General features: G+C 45.7%; 1 protein-coding gene across 2 annotated transcripts in view; it reads right to left on the reverse strand.

Moving 5' to 3' along the window:
* LOC146858427 (multidrug and toxin extrusion protein 1-like) overlaps positions 1-20165 on the reverse strand; it is a 742800-nt gene that overhangs the window by 288426 nt on the left and 434209 nt on the right. For both annotated transcript variants that reach the window (XM_085649349.1, XM_085649350.1), the window contains 2 exons: positions 9603-9645; positions 7992-8036 (listed from right to left, as the gene is read on the reverse strand). In XM_085649349.1, the coding sequence (XP_085505475.1) occupies positions 7992-8036; positions 9603-9645 (88 nt within the window). The remainder of the gene's footprint in view (positions 1-7991; positions 8037-9602; positions 9646-20165) is intronic.

Raw genomic sequence — 20165 nt, forward strand, 5'->3', positions numbered from 1 at the left:
GAGACCTGGATGTACCCCTCCTTGGTGCCCAACATCGCTATAGCCATCCCGGACGGCTACAAGATCACCCGCAGGGACCGCACCAACAGACCAGGAAGAGGAATCGCCATCGTCCACATGAATACCCTCAAAATCTCACCCAACACCGAAGACACTCTTGGTCCTGCCAAACACCTGCACTTCCAGATCCACATCGATCCCAACACCACCCTCAGAGGAACCCTCGTATACAGACCCCCCGACCCCGGCCACAGTTCAGCGACTCCATCATCGACTTCGTCAACATGCACGCCCTTGTGTTCACGGACTACATCCTCCTCGGAGACCTGAACTTCCACCTTGAGAACGCCAACGACAGCAACTCCACCAACCTGCTCGACAACCTCGGACTCAAACAGCTCGTCACAACTCCCACCCACTCTGCCAGACACACGCTCGACCCCATCTTTTCCACCAGCAACCACATCACCTTCAGCTATACCACGGACCTCCACTGGACCGACCACCGCTGCATCTACTTCACCTTCGAGAAACCCACAACGCACCACCACCCGCAACGGATCCCCCGCCGTAGCTGGAACAATGTCACCAAAGACCAGCTAATCGCCACCCTTGCCCGAGACCCACCAGCCGGCTCCACCAACACAGACACTGCCGCCCGCAACCTCAGGCAATGGATCGACGACTGCGCCAACACTCTCGCCCCAATCAAGAAACCCTCAAACAGACGCACCGATAGAAAAGCCATATGGTTCACCACCAACCTCCAGGCTTCCAAGCAGACTTGCCTAAGACTCGAGAAGAAGTGGTGCCACGAACAGACACCGGACAACCACGCAGCCGTCAAGAACGCCATCCACAGGCACCACCAACTCATCAGAACCGCCAAAAGGACCTCTGTCAAGGAACGCATCAACAACAACGCACACAACCGCAAAGAGCTCTTCAACATCGTGAAAGAACTCTCCGACCCCAGGTCCAACTCTAACGATATCCTACAGTCGCAAGACCTCTGGAACTCCCAAGCCACCTTCTTTCACCGCAAGATCACAGATAACCATGACTGCTTCAACAACCAGACCCTCCTGACAGCCGCCGACCCCTCGGACTCACCGCCCCCCAGCCACATCTACCTCCTGCTCTCCTGGACCCACGTCAATGACGATACCATCAAAATCATGAACACCATCCACTCTGGCTCACTTTCCGACCCCTGCCCCGACCACATCTTCAACAAACCAAGCTCCATCATCGCACCCCATCTCCTGAAGATCTTCAACAACTCCTTCGAGACAGCCACCTTCCCAGAGAGCTGGAAGCACGCCGAGATCAACACCTTCCTCAAGAAACCCAAGGCGGACCTTAAGGAGCTCAAAAATTTCCGGGCCATCTCCCTGCTCCCGTTCCCGGCAAAAGTCATCGAGAAGATTGTCAACAGGCAACTGACCCGCTTCCTCGAGGAGACCAACGCTCTGGACACGTCCCAATCCGGATTCCGCAGCAACCACAGCACCTAAACCGCCCTCATTGCCGCCACTGACGACATCAGGACCCTGATGGACAACGGCCAAACCACAGCCCTCATCCACCTGGACCTTTCGGCCGCCTTCGACACCGTCTGCCACCACACTCTACGCACACGCCTCCACGACGCAGGGATCCGCGACAATGCCCTGGGCTGGATAACCTCCTTCCTCACCGGCAGAACCAGAGTGTCCGCCTCCCTCCATTCCGTTCGGGAGCCACCAAGATCATCTGCGGCACACCCCAAGGATCATCCCTCAGCCCGACCCTTTTCAACGTCTACATGGCACCGCTCGCCAACATCGTCCGATCGCACGACCTCAACATAGTCTCATATGCCGACGACACCCAGCTGATCCTCTCCCTCACCAAGGACCCCACCACTGCCAAAACCAACCTCCAAGAAGGAATGAAGGCTGTCGCCGAATGGATGAAGAACAGCCGCCTGAGACTGAACTCGGACAAGACGAAGGTCCTCATCCTCGGCTCCACCCACTCCGCCTGGGACGACTTCTGGGGGCCGGCCACACTGCGAGCTGCACCGGCACCCACCAACCACGCACGCAACCTGAGGTTCATCCTAGACTCATTACTATCAATGACCCAGCAAGTCAACGCCGTCTCCTCCTCCTGCTTAACACCCTCTGCATGCTTCGCAAGATCTACAGATGGATCCCCACCGGAACCAGAAGGACAGTCACCCAGGCCCTCGTGAGCAGCAGACTGGACTACGGCAATGCCCTCTACGCGGGAACCACAACCAAACTCCATAAAAGACTACAACGCATGCCTCATCCTCAACATCCACAGCCACATCACAGCCCACCTGAGAGACCTGAACTGGCTTCCCGTTGACAAGAGGATCACCTTCAAGCTCCTCACCCACGCTCACAAAGCACTCCACAACACCGGACAAGCATACCTCAACAAACGACTCACCTTCTACACCCCGAACCGCCAGCTTCGCTCCGCTGACCTCGCCACAGTTCCACGCATCCACAGATCGACCACTGGCGGCAGATCATTCTCCCACCTCACCGCCAAGACATGGAACACCCTCCCCATCCACCTGAGGTAGACCCAGGACCTGCTGACCTTCAGGAGACTCCTAAAGACCTGGCTTTTCGAGCAGTACTAGCACCCCCCTCCCCCAGCGCCTTGAGACCCTCACGGGTGAGTAGTGCACTTTACAAAAAATTGATTGATTGATTGAAAGTGAGGAAAGAGTCTAAGAGAGACAGAAACGGATAGCAATAGGGGGCAGAGAAAGAAATAAAGCTAGACAGAGGGAGCAAATGAGAGGCAGCAAACAAAATATACATTGCAAGAGTTTGGGAGACTTGTGAGGAGAAATGGAGAGATGAAAGGTGGGACATGCAGAGTAAGAGAAAGGAGACCTAGAGTGTGAGCGAGAGAGAAGGGAAGAGAATCGGAAGGGAGACAGGCATAGCCACATCTGCCCAACAACTTGCAGACGAGACTCATCTTTAAAGATGCCAAGTTGAGCTGGACGAGAGAGAGGTCCTTGACTTAAGCAACACCGGCAGCCCATGCTGTGCCAAAGAAGCGACAACTTGCGAAACACGTGTGCGACGCCGTCGCCATGACAACTATTGGATCATGGCTATTAGAACATGTGAAATGTACAAGACATTGTGTTGAATGGATGCATGAAGTCAAGTGCCAATGTCTAGTGAAGACATTAATAAACTAGATATTTACAATTTTCTATATTAACATATGCTTTCCTTATATTTTTTTAAAAGATTATACTCCTTAAAGCCTTATTAATTGAATAAATAATATTCTTTCCCCCGGCGCTTATAGCTAGATTAACTGTTTTACCGGCTTCTGCTGTCTGTCCTGTATGAATAAAAGTGAGCCACAAACCCTGAACTTAATTAAACTTTAACTGAACAAAACAAGCTCTTCTCGTATCATTCCGCTCCGAAGCATACCGGTTCCAGTGCCTTACTACCCCATGAACCCCCAGCTCAACCAGAAAAGGCAAGAAACTGCTTCGTTATCATTTCACAGGCCTTAAAGAGAAAGGCCGAACACGGGTGTTCATCCCCTACTTTGAAGACCTCTGCTCTACAGTATTTCAAATGGTGAATCCCCACCGCCGACTTTCCCCCATGAGAACTACAACTGAGTGATCTGTCATGGTGAGTGCTTCATATAGCCACCAGATGGCAGCCACAGCACACGCTTACAACCTTTCAGTTTCTGTTTAAGCGAGTAAGTGGAATTGGTGCCGAGACAATTAATGTTCTTAAAAATCGGCCCCTTCCTCAGTGGCGTAACGATAATTGAGGGGGCCACCCTGCAAGGTACGTGGAGGGGCCCCCTCCGTACTCTGTCAGGAGCTCCCAGGCAGAAGTGCAGTGTTGAGGGGGACCCCTGGAGGTTGCCCCCCCCCCGCTGCCCTTCCTATACCTAAAAATTGGAAGCTAAACACCGTCTTTTGTGCTTAAGGGTGGCAGTGTATACAAGGCCTTTTAAGAACTTTACTGAACGCTCTGCAGACAGACTTGCATTGCTGGTACATGAATTTCACAAAGAAACCAGCACACACATAGCCTTAGGCGTGTTGAATTTTAATATTATTCTATGTGCTGTCAGCTTTAAAAAGTGGAAACCTATCAAACCAAGATTAAACTGGTTCGCCCTAGGCCAATGTGGAACGGCAGGAAGGCACTTTATTTCTGCAACACGATGCATTCCTGTCGCAGCTGCGGCCCGTGGAGGGAGTTCCGTGGGGCGGAAAGGCAGGGCGGGGGTGGGGGGTACTAAAAACCGGAATATGGATAATTGGAGGTAAGTAAACAATTAAATAAATAAAACGAATTTCATAGCGTGCGCTGCATCGCATTTTGCGATGCAGGGCGCGCAACGAAATTTGTTTATTTATTTAATTGTTTACTTACCTCCAATTATCCATATTCCGGTTTTTAGTACCCCCCACCCTGCCCCACCCCAGCCCTGCCTTTCCGCCCCACGGAACTCCCTCCACGGGCCGCGGCTGCCCTGTCGCCAATGCAGATACCCTTGCACCATGGTGCAAGGTTGCCCCTGTTGCATGCAGGATTGTTTTTGTGCAGGAAGGGACTCATTCCTGCACAGAAATAATCCTAAGAGGCGTTTTCCTCTTTCAACGTGTGCTGCTTTCTGCAGCACACACAGAAAGAGGAAAAAACGAGGCGAAATAAAGATATTTCTCCTCGTTATGCCTCACCTTGGGAGGAATACGGATTTGGCGCTTCCCCAGGTTTACATAATTTTGTAAATCTGGGGCTGCATCAAAATCTATGGATGTTGCTTGGAAAGAACCACCTCAATGCCCATTGAATGCCTCCTGAGCGTAGAGTAAGGTGACACAGCGATTTGAGCTGCCTTACACAAGATTTATGAGGCCACTCAAAGCCACACAGGGTGTCTTTGCGTGGCTTCATAATTCTGATTCAGAGCCCTGCATTGCGCATGTACAGCTTGACATGGTGCAAATGTGACACAAGTCTCTCATAAATAACTCCCTAAGGTGATATTCTCATATTGATCCATGGGAGCAGTGTAAGTGCATCAAACGGAACACAGTATGGACTATGGGTTGGTGCAGTTACATTTAGAAAACCTCCAACCTACCAATTTAGATTAACATTTTGATTTTTTTTATATTGATTTGTGAATTAAATTAAATATTCCATAATTTGCGCATTTGTTTGATGAATGCTTGTTTCCATACTTTTATGTATTGATTTGTGGTAGGAGCAGTTTGGATCATCACAACTGCTTAGCCTAGGCTCCCCGGACTCCAATAATGGCTCAGTGGGGGTTCCCAGATTCCAGTAATGATTTAGTGGGGTCAGTGGCGGCTCCTCTGCTAAGGCGGAGAAGCATTGCCTCACTGAGCAATTAAAAACGGAAAAATAAAATGATAATAACGTAAATTTATAATTTTATTTAACTGTACTGGATCGGTTGGTTGGGCAGCTGGGCTGTTTAAAGCTGCAGGAGGAGTGGTAGGTACTTCCTAAGTGCGCATTACATTTTGGCTGGCACTCTCGAGCCGGCCAAACAGTCATGCGCACTTTCGATGTTATCCACCCAGGCTGCATTACAGCCTGGATAAAGAACATGCACAGCCTCCCAGCCCTTGTGTAAGCGCTGAACCACGGCACTCAGACCAATCACAATGCTGCTGTAAGGCACCATTGTGATTGGTCAGGGGAGTCTGAGAGGCTGTGTGCTTCCTGGTTTCTGCTGCCCAGGAGAAGAGAAAAGGACGGAGGAGAGGCACCGGCCATATTCAGGCAGCCGCTACTGAGTGGGGTTCCCAGGATCCCAGTATGATTAAAAGGGGGTCCACAGCAGGCAAAAGGTTAAAAACCACTGGAATGGAGCATTCTCGTTTGCTTACAAGAGACAAAACCCTGAGCATGTTATAAACAAACACATCAGCGATTAACTGCTTTTATTTATTTTGCACTATTTTTATACTTTTTTTCGTAAGCACATATTCCTGTATGGTGTTAGCAGTCTCCCTCTGCATGAGCATGGAATATATTTACCCGCGTCTGAGGTTTTTAATGAGACTTTGTCCGAATATTCCTCCTGTCGTATATGTATTATGTATGAGTCCTGAAGGCCCTCACGTACCCCTAAATCTAACACTCTATAGCAAAGTGTTATATTCAATAAGGCACAGGTGGTCAGCCCTAAGAATGTTGCTGGATCTGTGACCTAAATGAGCGCCGAAACAAGTTGAGCCCCTTAAAATGGTGGACTTTATTTAGGTAAAATATTAGGATCAATTATGGATTGCAGATCAAATAATGGTCCAGAAGAGACACGTGCAGCTGATGTGAAAAAGCTGTCCTGGGGAATACCTCTATATGTCTGTATAGTGTACAAACAAATACAGCCAAAACAGAAATTAACAAAAGTCATATGTTTATTTTACATAATGGGGGTCATTTATTACAAATTCAAAAAAGGGTATCCTCTCTACGAAAGTGTATGATCAAGGGAAGAAGAGGAAAAAGTATGTACATCCAGCGCACTCAGAGGTGGGAAGAGGACAAACCTAAAAAATTGTATTTACAACCCTCACCCACTCTAGGAGTGGCATGCTTCTTCATTGAGTTCACCGTGACTCCTAAAGGTCAGGGTGGGCTCGACCGTATTCCAGGGAGCAGGACAGATAGGTTTGCCTGTGGGTTGAGACCCTTGAAGCAAGTGTGACTGCAGGGCCTTCCCACCACCACCCCCTGATAAGTAGTTCTTGTCTACAACTGGGGGTAATTCCCCAAAAACAGCAAGTACTTTTTTTCTTTTCTTTTTTGTTTGTTGTACGCTGAAGCTATTCTTCAGCAGTACATGTACATGTTTGTAAAAATTGCAAGGTGACGTTACTGGGGGATCTCTTATCTCTAGTACCCCCCTGACGAATGCCCCGGACAAACATGGGCCAATAGAGTTGGGCAGAAACATATAGGCGCATTTATATTAGGGTCATAGGACAACAATATCCGTATTGCCCCTTCCCGTGGTTGTTAATTCCCCGCTCACCCCGCTAATAAACGGATACCTGGGGTGAATTAGGGCTTTTTATCTAAATATAAAAACCCCTAACAATTAAAAAAAAAATGTCTTCTCAGTGCTCCCTGGAATACGGTGGAGCCCACCCTGACCTTTAGAGTCAGGGTGACCCCAATGATGAAGCATGCCACTCGGGTTGTAAATAAAAAAAATAGGTTTTTTCTCTTCCTACCTCTGAGTGTGGTCGATGAACGTACTTTTTCGTCTTTTTCCCTTGATCATTCACTTTTATCTCAGTGGGAGTATATATCCCCTCTCCTTTAATTTAGAAAAGATCTCTCCACCCTTCCTAGGCCTCTGAGGTCCCTTCTGAGCCTATTTGTTACAAGGATATTTATTACAACCCACAAGACACAAGAGGAGTCCAGACCTAGGTTTTGCTATGGGTCATTTATAGTGTAGAGGGGGCTCAGGAGTGAGGTGGTGAATACTCTCATATGTAGTAACAGTGTCCTTCCTGTCTCTTCAGAGGTCAGGGAAATGTTTAGGGTCAATGAGCAGAGCTAAGTGGGCCCCATCAAAATACTGTCCTGTAAATTCATCATGTAGAGAAGTTCTGATTTCATGACCATACTATCTTTGTCTCTTTTGCTGAAATTACAAAAGCAAGTATCCTCTTCACGCCCACAGAATGCATCTGTGTACATAAGCATGAAGTGTTTCTCTTAAAGACACGCCATGCCTGCTTGTTATTTCTGTCATGCAGTTTGGCCACAGGCAATTCATGTACTACTATGGAGACGCTGTAAAATACGGTGTCACATTTCAAAAATTACTTTTTTTAGGATTCACAGGGGCGCTTGATTTCCACCTCTACCGACCAGCTCTGTCAAATGTTAACTGACTTGCAAAAGAAACCCGGGTACCTGATTCTGTAGATATCTGGCCTGCAACTGGAACAGGAACGAGGCCTGGAAAATAAAAAGAAGTCTCAACATTACTCAGCCTTTACTTTTCATTTCTCAGCATTCTGAAGTAAGTGCTTCGGCAGCTTTGTATGTTAAAGGTAATCTGCAGATTTTTTAACGATTCTAATTTCTTTAACACATTCTATTCAGGCGCTGTAAAAAGGCGCTATATATAGGCAATATACTTTCGTTTTTGGAAAGATTACAAAACGTATTGAAACTGCCCGATGTTTTATCCTTTTTCGAAAAAATGTGTTCTTTTCCTGGAGTTGTGTGACAGTATAGTTATAGATGCTAAACATCACGTGCTCTCCGTTCAGATTATTTGATCTTAGTATGGTCTGTGACGAAGATGTAATATTGAAAAATAATTGCAAATCACAAGGAAACAGTCTCTGCTTTTGCTCCCTCCCCTCCCCCCTCTTGCTTTCAGAGAAATTGTACCTGAAAGGAAGACCTTATCATAGCATCGGCAATATGGTCCTCTCGTGAGAACAACCTAGGGGCATATCAACAACAACCGGCGATAATTATCGCTAAGCGCAATTAGCGCTAGGATAATTATCGCCGGCTAGCGTTGATTTTTATCGCTGAGATAGCGTGCTATTAGCAACGCTTATCTCAATAGCGATAAAAATCCTCACGCTGAGTGGCTAACGTGAGATTATCGCTGGAAACCCAGTGATAATCTCACGTTAGCTTGTTGATGGGGACAGACAAACTTAGCCATGATATCCTCCTTCCATAGGATATCATGGCTAAGTCAGAAAAATACCAGACGTAAAAAAAAGCAGCGTTAACCGCGGTTAGCGCTGCTTTTTTTGTCTCTAACAGGGTTAGCGAAATTCTTGATAATAGGAGAAATGTCGCTTAGCGACATTTCTCCTATTATTTTACTCTGGAACGCCCCCTTTGCATCTCATTAGAGATGCAAGGGGAAGCGTAGAGTAAAAGGGTGCTAACATGCAAATTTGCATGTTAGCACCCTGTTGTTGATAGGGTGCTAGTTTTATCTCTGCTTTTTTGGCTTTTAAAGCCAAAAAAGCAGAGATCAAGCCCTTGTTGATATGCCCCCTAGTTCCTTTTACCTAAACCCGCGTCACCAGCAGCCACGAGCGGTGCTGGAGCCGCCATGTTTTCTCTTTCCTCTACGGCACTTTCTTTAAGGAACAGCTGGATGTGACATGCAGGGCCAGCATTATGTTTTTGCCCCGGGTACTGCAAAAACGTCTGACATGCCTGTGTCTGGGTGGGTTTGAAGCCGGTTGTGGGAACATTCAATAGTTGGCCTCTTGCAACAACAGCCTTGAGGCACGAAGCAGGCTGTTCCTGAAAAACAGATTTGACCAAGCAGAAGACACTGCGCACACACGCAAACAAACTAAATTGTACACTTTTGAATAAAGCAAAAAAGCAAATAGGTATATTTACAGCATTATTAGATGGCCATTAACAGCTTTGAATAATAAATCCTTTCTCTTTTATATGCTGAGCTGTGAGACGCACTCTCATCCTTGGGGAAGCATTTTTTTAATTTAACTTATTGGAGCCTTCATCTAACATACTTACAGGTAGAGCAGGAAGAAATATCATCACATACATCTGGGTTAACCTGAAACAAAAACAGACAAAACCGTTTAAGGTTTGGCTGGAAAGAAACATTTAAGCATCACTGATAAAATAATTCCACAATTGCATGTTGCTCCAGGCCAAAGGCTTGCATCTTCGAATCGCTTGTTATTATTTAGAACTTTATGTGACAAGGAATGTGAAATCGTTCTCACATAGCACAGAGAGATTGCACTGCCTCGGTCTGCGCCGTGGGGCACCATTAAATGGGTGCAGGCTGGGTCGGTATGCCGTATCATGGCAAAAGTGCTAAGTCCAGCCCAGCCGCAAACAACACCTGCTCTGGGGGCGGCGCATTATTGAAAAAAGGACCAACTATTTGAAGCCAATTAGGTGGCAATCAGCCTGCATTTGACAAGGAGGAAGAGCTCCCCTGCAGGCAGGTGCATGGAGTGACTACACCCACCCACGGGTGGATGTGAACCCCCCTTTCCTTCCATGCACTTTTACGTGGTGTACAGTCAGTACACCTCCTGATAGCTCCTTTGCCTATGCTCCTGTGTCTGTACAGCGTGTGCACAGAGGCAAAGTGTTCCCTTATTTTCATGAGGCCATGCCCCCATACATATATAAAAAAAAAACCTGAAGTTTGTGCCAGTGCTGCACGTGCACCGGGGCGGTCTGTATTAGAGAAGGAACTGTGCTGCAGTGGCGGCTCCTCCATTGGGGCGTTTGGGCACCGCCCCACTGCTTTTGCGCAGTGCGAGAAGGCAGAAACATAAATGGTAATAACTACCATTTATGTTTCTCCTTCTCGCACTACGAGAAAGCAGAAGTGCCTGGTTGGGGGTGGGCGGTCCTGCTCGAAGGCAGGGGGGGGAGTGGCCTGCCCACAGTTGCGCATACTGACTGTTTGGTCGGCCCTGGGGCTGACCAAACAGTCAGTATGTGCAACAGTGGGCAGGGCACTCCCCCCTGCCCTCGAGCAGGACCGCCCACTCTCCCATTTTCTCTATGTAGGCTGCTGCATGCAGCAGCCTACATAGAGAAAATGGCCCGGGTGAGGCGCTCTCAGAGTCGCCTTACCAGTTGTGATTGGAGGAGGGAAGGGAGGGAGGCTGCCTTACCTGATGACGCGAGGAGAGCTGCAGCCGGCGGGCCCGAAATTCGAAAACCCAGGAGTCAGGACCGGACGTCGGGAACCATCCAGAAGATGGCGCCGGACGGTAAGTTTTATTTTATATTTTTTTCACCATTAAACCCCTTCCGCCTCCTCCCCTCCCCCCCGCGCGGCGCGATGACCCAATTTCAAATTACAACCCCCCCGCCCGTAATGCTGGCCGCGACTGGTTCTGTAGCATAAGCGTGAGGGCGGAAGGCGGTTCCACATCGATTGAGAGATTGCTCCATGCAGTGGGAAAGAGAGTGCAAGGTGATTTAGTTTGATAGTAGAGACAGTAACATGCTGTTGCAGTGGTTCAAGTGCAAGGCTGCTCCCGCATTGGAGTGAGAGTGAAAGACTGTCCCACCGAGTGAGAGTGTAAGGCTGAACTTTGAAGTGATGATGAACACTGCCTATTAATGTCCCTGATGACAGAAGATTGTTTTATAGTTTTTAAGTGAGTGTAAATGACTATGCTGTAGTGCTGGAAGGAAAGTCCACACCACGGGGTAGTAGTGAGAGAAAAGACCGTTCCATAGTACTGGAGAGAAATATTGTTCAGCGGGGTTGGAATGGAAGTAAAATGTTGTTCTATGGGGTGGGAGTTAAAAGTTGCTTCATGGTGTGAGACGATGATCCATGGGTTGGGCGTGAGAGAAAGAAGTGTGTCATACAGTGGGAGTGAGTGTGAAATGATTTTGCACAGCGACAAAGAGGAAGTGAAGGGCTACGCTATGGTTTCAAGATATCAGTAAAAGTCAATTCCCTACAGATGGTTGTGAATTGTACATTATGTTGTTTGTTCTGGCAATCGCAACACTGCTCTAACAGGTCGCTAAAAGCGAGGGCAGCATTGTGTACCTGAATGACCTCAGAGGAGTGAAGGCAAGGCAGGACAGGGAACTTAAATGAGCCCTGCACAAATGATCAGGTTATCCCCAAATTCAACAGTGCCAGTGAATGGCGCGAGCAAGTCTGATCGGCTCCAGTGGGATTGAGGAGAGAACTCCAGCTCTAAAAGCAGTTCTTAGCATACAGCCCGCTGGGGAATGATCTGCTGTGCAGATGAAGATCTTATTGTTTTTTCACCAAATTCTTTTACAAAATTAGCTCCAAAGTGTGTCATTTTCCTCTTTTTTCACATCGGTTTCATGGGTAGAGAACTCCCCTGAAGCCTCCTATACTAGGCTCGCTCACAACGCTCACTCAGTCAAACTCACCCCTAACTTTTATGCCTCACCACATTGAAAAATCACCAACCGCCACTGCTAGCTTCTGCAATTTGGTCTGTAGAACCATAATATTCAGGGGTGCACAAAAGCACCCCTGAAACTGGATTATAAAGTGTCCTGAGGGTGTACTTGGCATGTGCACTCTCTTGTTGCACCCTGGAGCACTCTGGTATTGCCAAAGGAGCCACAGACACTTGTGCAGTCCCTTCTGTAATGTGGGTTGCGTAGGTACACATGTAACACCAGCGCGATCTCAAGTTCGTTCTCCTTCAGTTGTAAAGGAAACACTTTGCTTGTGGCCCCGCGCTGTAAAAGAGATGCACGGGCAGATCCAAAGAGGCCTTCAAAGGGGGGCACTGACTTTGTACCCCTCCTACACACACTAAATCAGTTATCCCCTGCAAAGACATGTAATCACTCACTGTGCCTGCTGGCAGGGGAATCCCTGCGTATCCAATACTACCCCTGGTGTTAGTACTCAACTTGTAGAAATGTATTTGATCAGCCCCTGAACAACTACAGTATACTTTGGGATTTTTTTTACTTGACTGTTAATTCCACACAGATCTTTGAGGAAGTTGTATTACCAAAATCAGAGGCATAGCTGTGCTATATGTCCCCAGCAGAAGTCTACGATCATCTCAAGAACCCCTTCTCAGAACCACAACAATCAAGAGAGCAGGATGGGGAGGTAGATCTTTTTCACATTTGGCACCGAAACTTTGGACCATATTGCCACGTCAATTAAGATTTGTAGAAGTGGAATATAGTTTCAGGAAAAAGTTAAAGAAATGGTTATTTCCGCGGTACTTTTAACATGCTTTCTTCCCTTCCACAGCTCAATCGCTTAGCGCTGGGAAGCCCTTGGGCATATATGTGGGTAATGAGTAACAATAAAACATGCGTCGTATTTACGGTTCAAAAAGTAACTTTTCTTCGATGATAACAATAATAATTATAATAATGACTAATGCAAACCACAAGATGAATTTTCCGGTGCTCAATTGAAAATGTGATATGACTCTTTACATTGCACTAAGTAGTTGAGTTAAGGTTGTGGAAGGGCTGACTAGGCCTTGCCAGAGCTTAAAGAAATTACCTTCAAACCTTTGGGTGAGTGCTCAGCCAACTGGGTGAGCTGTCCTGCTGGCTTTGATGTAGAATAGTTTAATTTAAGGCTTGTTCTAGGAGTTTTAGAAAAAAGAAGCCTTATTCTAGTCATTGCATATGCTCTAATTGAAATAAGATTTGAGGAATGTTCGAATGCTGTTAGATTAGCAAGACAGACATGACTAAGGGGCCATTTATTTTGTAGCCCCGGGGCTGGGGGGCCCAGAAATTTAATATTTTTGCCCCCGGGATTTAGCCCCCCAGGGACTAAATATTAAAGAAGCGCGGGAGCCCGCGCTTCGTTTTTTTTGACGGCAGGATCCGCGCACCCTGCGCGCATTTTGCCGTTTAAAAAAAAATAATATTAATAATTTTGGGGCCCTGGGGGTCCTTGTGGCACCCCCTAAGCAGGTCTAGAGGTCTACCCTGCCCCCTTTATACGTTTTGCACACTTGATCTACTGATTTCTTGAGCCTCGCTTCTACCGAGGCACAAAATGGCTGCCAACACTTCCTGGTTTGGAGTGGTGACAGCCAGTTGACAGCCAATTAGCATGCAGCTCGTGATCGGGAGGGTGAGCACTGGGTGCACATCGGGTGCGCGGATCCTCCGAGGCCATAGATATATATGTGATTTTACTTTTGATTTTCTCAGCAACTACTGAACGGATTTACACCATTTAACCAAAAGGCACGAGTGTGAACCAAGGGCTACCTCTTTGGCAAATTTGGTGTAATTCCGTTCAGCAGTTCGGGCTGTAGCTGCGATTAAAGGTTCCTATAGAAAATTGCATGGGGAAAACACGTTTTGGGACCCCCCTTTTTTCTCAGCCCCCGCGTGACGAATCACCCCGAGACTTTCAGGATAGGAGCGGACTGGAGCGCCCCACCAGTTTTTAACATTTTTGAAAATTTTGCGAAGATTCGTCAACCGGCGCCAAAGTTATTCCAAATAGAATGTTGCGGATTTCCTATGGATAATAGGTTAATAGGTCCTAACTATAACTACCTAATATATATATTATATATATATATTATATATATATATATATATATATATATATATATATATATATATATATATATAACAACAAGCAAAGGCTCCATTATACTGAGGGCCCCCGACCCTGCAGGGCAGGCTCTACTGACAGGAATGGAGATCCTGGAGGAATTCGCGACAGCAACAGAGGATGCAGAGCCACAAAACCGACTTGTTTCCAAGAAAGACTTTATTCGTCTGTGCAGCATTTTATACTCACTATCCTTACGCGTTTCAGCGGAGTACCGCCTTGATCACAGGTGAGTAAAATTAAAGCCAAGTGGTCACATGACCTGTTACCCAACTACAGGCCACATCATGCACTGACACAGTTCTTTTCCTTCATGGCACGGACAATTTCCTTTAAGCTGAAATAGCGTTTCAAATGTCACGTGCATAAACAATATGAAAAACAGTGTCCAAAAATAAACGTGCACAAAGTTCTGTATTCGCACAGTGCGTATGCTGCATCTGCTTGATAAGTTCATGAAAAGCGGTTTAAACAGAGAGAGGATGCCACCTCCCCCGTCTCCATTTCGCAATCACACAATGCCAAATATCCATGGAAATCCTAATGGCTGGAACGTGGGATGCGCGGGTCATGCCCCCTCGATAATGACAACAAGCAAAGGCTCCATTTTACTGAGGGCCCCCGACCCTGCAGGGCAGGCTCTACTGACAGGAATGGAGATCCTGGAGGAATTCGCGACAGCAACATAGGATGCAGAGCCACAAAACCGACTTGTTTCCAAGAAAGACTTTATTCGTCTGTGCAGCATTTTATACTCAATATCCTTACGCGTTTCAACGGAGTACCGCCTTGATCACAGGTGAGTAAAATTAAAGCCAAGTGGTCACATGACCTGTTACCCAACTACAGGCCCCACCCATCATGCACTGACACAGTTCTTTTCCTTCATGGCACGGACAATTTCCTTTAAGCTGAAATAGCGTTTCAAATGTCACGTGCATAAACAATATGAAAAACAGTGTCCAAAAATAAACGTGCACAAAGTTCTGTATTCGCACAGTGCGTATGCTGCATCTGCTTGATAAGTTCATGAAAAGCGGTTTAAACAGAGAGAGGATGCCACCTCCCCCGTCTCCCTTTCGCAATCACACAATGCCAAATATCCATGGAAATCCTAATGGCTGGAACGTGGGATGCGCGGGTCATGCCCCCTCGATAATGACAACAAGCAAAGGCTCCATTTTACTGAGGGCCTCCGACCCTGCAGGGCAGGCTCTACTGACAGGAATGGAGATCCTGGAGGAATTTGCGGTCGCGCGAGTTTTAGTTATCTGAACTAACTATAACGGGGGAATTTCATTGGTTTTTTACGAGTGAAATATCCACCTAACAATAACATGTGTGAAACCTATGGTTTTTTAAGTGAATATATATATATATATGTATATATATGTGTATATATATATATGTATATATATGTGTATATATGTATATATATGTGTATATATATATATTCACTGAAAAAACCATAGGTTTCACACATGTTATAGTTAGCGGAAATTTTACTGATAAAAAACCAATGAAATTCCCCCGTTATAGTTAGTGCAGGCAACTATAACTCACGCGACCGCAATCCTCTGCTGATGCTAATACTGTATTTAGACACTTATTTGCCCATGTCTTCTTCCATACATTTTTAGCTATACATATATTACAAATATTTTTTTTTCATAAAGACACATATGTCATCAGCAGAAGATTGCGGTCGCGTGAGTTATAGTTGCCTGCACTAACTATAACGGGGGAATTTCATTGGTTTTTTATCAGTAAAATTTCCGCTAACTATAACATGTGTGAAACCTATGGTTTTTTCAGTGAATTTGCAAGGTTTTTTAAATGCTAATTCCTAACTATAACGTGTGTGAAACCTATGGTTTTTTCAGTGAATTTGTACGGTTTTTTAAATGCTAAGTTACTTTACGCCATTCGTGGCATGCGCGCCCTCTTAACGCAGTTCGTTCCGTGCGCGCACGGTGCGCTTCGCGCACCGTGCGCGCACAGTGAGCACGCGGTGCGCTTCGCGCACTGCGCGCCCACTTTACGCAGTTAGTGCCATGCACGCACGGTGGGCACGCGGTGCGATGACAAAGCAAGAAAGCACGTCAACAAATCTGTTTCTGCTTTCCTCCGTGACTATGGTATGGGTGCCATTTACCACAACAACTTGCGTTATGACATGCAAGACATTTATAGAGGAGATGGTGTGCACTTCAATGATGAAGGGAACAGAGTCTTCCTCTTGAACCTTAGACTCTGCATCGGTACTTACTTGTAGGTACCACTAAAAAATCATTTCATAAACACAACGGCTCTTTTTAGAGCCCCCTAATATCTAAACACTTAAATCTGATTTTCATTTTTTTTTTTTTTTTTTCTACCGTACGCTTACCGTAAGCTTACCGTACGCGTACCCCGTGATTTTTTTTAAAATCAATAAATGTTTTCTTTGTACTTTACAGTCCTTCTTTGACCCCCTCACAAATGTAAGGGGGTCTGTAACTCTCCTCATTGCCCCCTTTCCTTGTTTTCACTCTTTTTTTTCAGAGTGAAATACACAAAATGGCGGCCGCCGCTTCCTGGTTTCGGCCGATTCGAATGTTTACTAAGATCTAAGAGCCAATCAGAATCGCGCTCGCGCACGCCACCGTACGCTTACCGTAAGCGTACGGTAAGCGTACCGTAAGCGGGCTCAGATATATATATTGATTTAAAGGCTATTTTCTCAGAATCTACTGAACAGATTTACACCAAACCTACAAAAGGCACTTCCTTGACCTAGGGACTACCTCTCTGCCAAATTTTGAGTAATTCTGTTCAGCCGTTCGGGCTGTAGCTCGTTCTAAAGGTCCTATGGAAAAATGCATGGGAAAAACGCGTTTTGGGACCCTCCTTTTATCTCAGCCCCCGCTTGACGGATCCCCCCGAGACTTTCAGGGTAGGAGCGGAGCGTAGCGCCCCACCTATTTTGAGAAATTCGCGAGGATTCGTCGACCGGCGCCAAAGTTATTCAAAATAGAATGTTGAGGTTTTCCTATGGAAACGTGGTCCTAACTATAACTACCTACTGGCGACCGCCAGTAGGTAATATATGTATATATATGTGTGTATATATATATATATATATATATATATATATATATATATATATATATATATATATATATATATATATATTCACTGAAAAAACCATAGGTTTCACACATGTTATAGTTAGCGGAAATTTTACTGATAAAAAACCAATGAAATTCCCCCGTTATAGTTAGTGCAGGCAACTATAACTCACGCGACCGCAATCCTCTGCTGATGCTAATACTGTATTTAGACACTTATTTGCCCATGTCTTCTTCCATACATTTTTAGCTATACATATATTACAAATATTTTTTTTTCATAAAGACACATATGTCATCAGCAGAAGATTGCGGTCGCGTGAGTTATAGTTGCCTGCACTAACTATAACGGGGGAATTTCATTGGTTTTTTATCAGTAAAATTTCCGCTAACTATAACATGTGTGAAACCTATGGTTTTTTCAGTGAATTTGCAAGGTTTTTTAAATGCTAATTCCTAACTATAACGTGTGTGAAACCTATGGTTTTTTCAGTGAATTTGTACGGTTTTTTAAATGCTAAGTTACTTTACGCCATTCGTGGCGTGCGCGCCCACTTAACGCAGTTCGTTCCGTGCGCGCACGGTGGGCACGCGGTGCGATGACAAAGCAAGAAAGCACGTCAACAAATCTGTTTCTGCTTTCCTCCGTGACTATGGTATGGGTGCCATTTACGTTATGACATGCAAGACATTTATAGAGGAGATGGTGTGCACTTCAATGATGAAGGGAACAGAGTCTTCCTCTTGAACCTTAGACTCTGCATCGGTACTTACTTGTAGGTACCACTAAAAAATCATTTCATAAACACAACGGCTCTTTTTAGAGCCCCCTAATATCTAAACACTTAAATCTGATTTTCATTTTTTTTTTTTTTTTTTTTTTCTACCGTACGCTTACCGTAAGCTTACCGTACGCGTACCCCGTGATTTTTTTTAAAATCAATAAATGTTTTCTTTGTACTTTACAGTCCTTCTTTGACCCCCTCACAAATGTAAGGGGGTCTGTAACTCTCCTCATTGCCCCCTTTTCTTGTTTTCACTCTTTTTTTTCAGAGTGAAATACACAAAATGGCGGCCGCCGCTTCCTGGTTTCGGCCGATTCGAATGTTTACTAAGATCTAAGAGCCAATCAGAATCGCGCTCGCGCACGCCACCGTACGCTTACCGTAAGCGTACGGTAAGCGTACCGTAAGCGGGCTCAGATATATATATTGATTTAAAGGCTATTTTCTCAGAATCTACTGAACAGATTTACACCAAACCTACAAAAGGCACTTCCTTGACCTAGGGACTACCTCTCTGCCAAATTTCGAGTAATTCTGTTCAGCCGTTCGGGCTGTAGCTCGTTCTAAAGGTCCTATGGAAAAATGCATGGGAAAAACGCGTTTTGGGACCCCCCTTTTATCTCAGCCCCCGCTTGACGGATCCCCCCGAGACTTTCAGGGTAGGAGCGGAGCGTAGCGCCCCACCTATTTTGAGAAATTCGCGAGGATTCATCGACCGGCGCCAAAGTTATTCAAAATAGAATGTTGAGGTTTTCCTATGGAAACGTGGTCCTAACTATAACTACCTACTGGCGACCGCCAGTAGGTAATATATATATTTTAAACGAGGTTACTCCTTCTGAAGTTCGAGCCCACAAGGAGGGGTGGCGCGGACCGGCGGAGAGAACCGGCAACAATATAATCGCGAACGGAGTCCCATACGCGCTCGTGGAGCAGTTCACAAATACCAAGGAAACAGGGGTCAAGGCGGCAAAAGTAGGTTTATTGGCTTCATAAACCAGCTGTAACGCGTTTCACCCGCGGACGGGCTTGGTCACACAGCGTAACTGACAAACTGGCCACATTACATACATTTCGATATGGGACTCCGTTCGCGATTATATATATATATATATTCACTGAAAAAACCATAGGTTTCACACACGTTATAGTTAGGAATTAGCATTTAAAAAACCTCTCAAATTCACTGAAAAAACCATAGGTTTCACACATGTTATAGTTAGCTGGACATTTTACTGATAAAAAACCAATGAAATTCCCCCGTTATAGTTACTGTAGGCAACTATAACTCACGCGACCGTAATCCTCTGCTGATTCTAATACTGTATTTAGACACTTATTTGCCCATGTCTTCTTCCATTAAATTTTAGCTATACATATATCACAAATATTTTTTTTTCATAAAGACACATATGTCATCAGCAGAGGATTACGGTCGCGTGAGTTATAGTTGCCTACAGTAACTATAACGGGGGAATTTCATTGGTTTTTTATCAGTAAAATGTCCAGCTAACTATAACATGTGTGAAACCTATGTTTTTTTCAGTGAATTTGCAAGGTTTTTTAAATGCTAATTCCTAACTATAACGTGTGTGAAACCTATGGTTTTTTCAGTGAATTTGTACGGTTTTTTAAATGCTAAGTTACTTAACGCCATTTGTGGCGTGCGCGCCCACTTAACGCAGTTCGTTCCGTGCGCGCACGGTGCGCTTCGCGCACCGCGTGCCCACGTTACGCTAGATGGGCCATGAACGCACGATGCGCTTCGCGCACCGTGCGCACATGGAGGACATATGATGAGCATCGTTGTGACAGGTAAAATATATGTTTTGTTTAGCTCTAATAAGCCATGCTCAAAAGGTGCCCTTCGGGCACCTTTTGCACACGGGGTGGGGAGAATGTGGATATTTTTTTTTTTATTTTTTATTTCGTACCGTACGCGTACGGTAAGCGTAATCGGCGAAATTTTCGAAAAAATTAAAATTGCCTTTTTTCACTTGGGGGATCGTTGGGGACTCCCTCGACATGGCTAGGTGCTTGGGAGCTGTGTAAACAGCCCCTTTACATGTTTTTGCACTTGGTTTTTCAACCCCCT

The sequence above is a fragment of the Triturus cristatus genome, chromosome 3_2 (genome assembly GCF_964204655.1).
Source record: "Triturus cristatus chromosome 3_2, aTriCri1.1, whole genome shotgun sequence".
Lineage (NCBI taxonomy): Eukaryota > Metazoa > Chordata > Amphibia > Caudata > Salamandridae > Triturus > Triturus cristatus.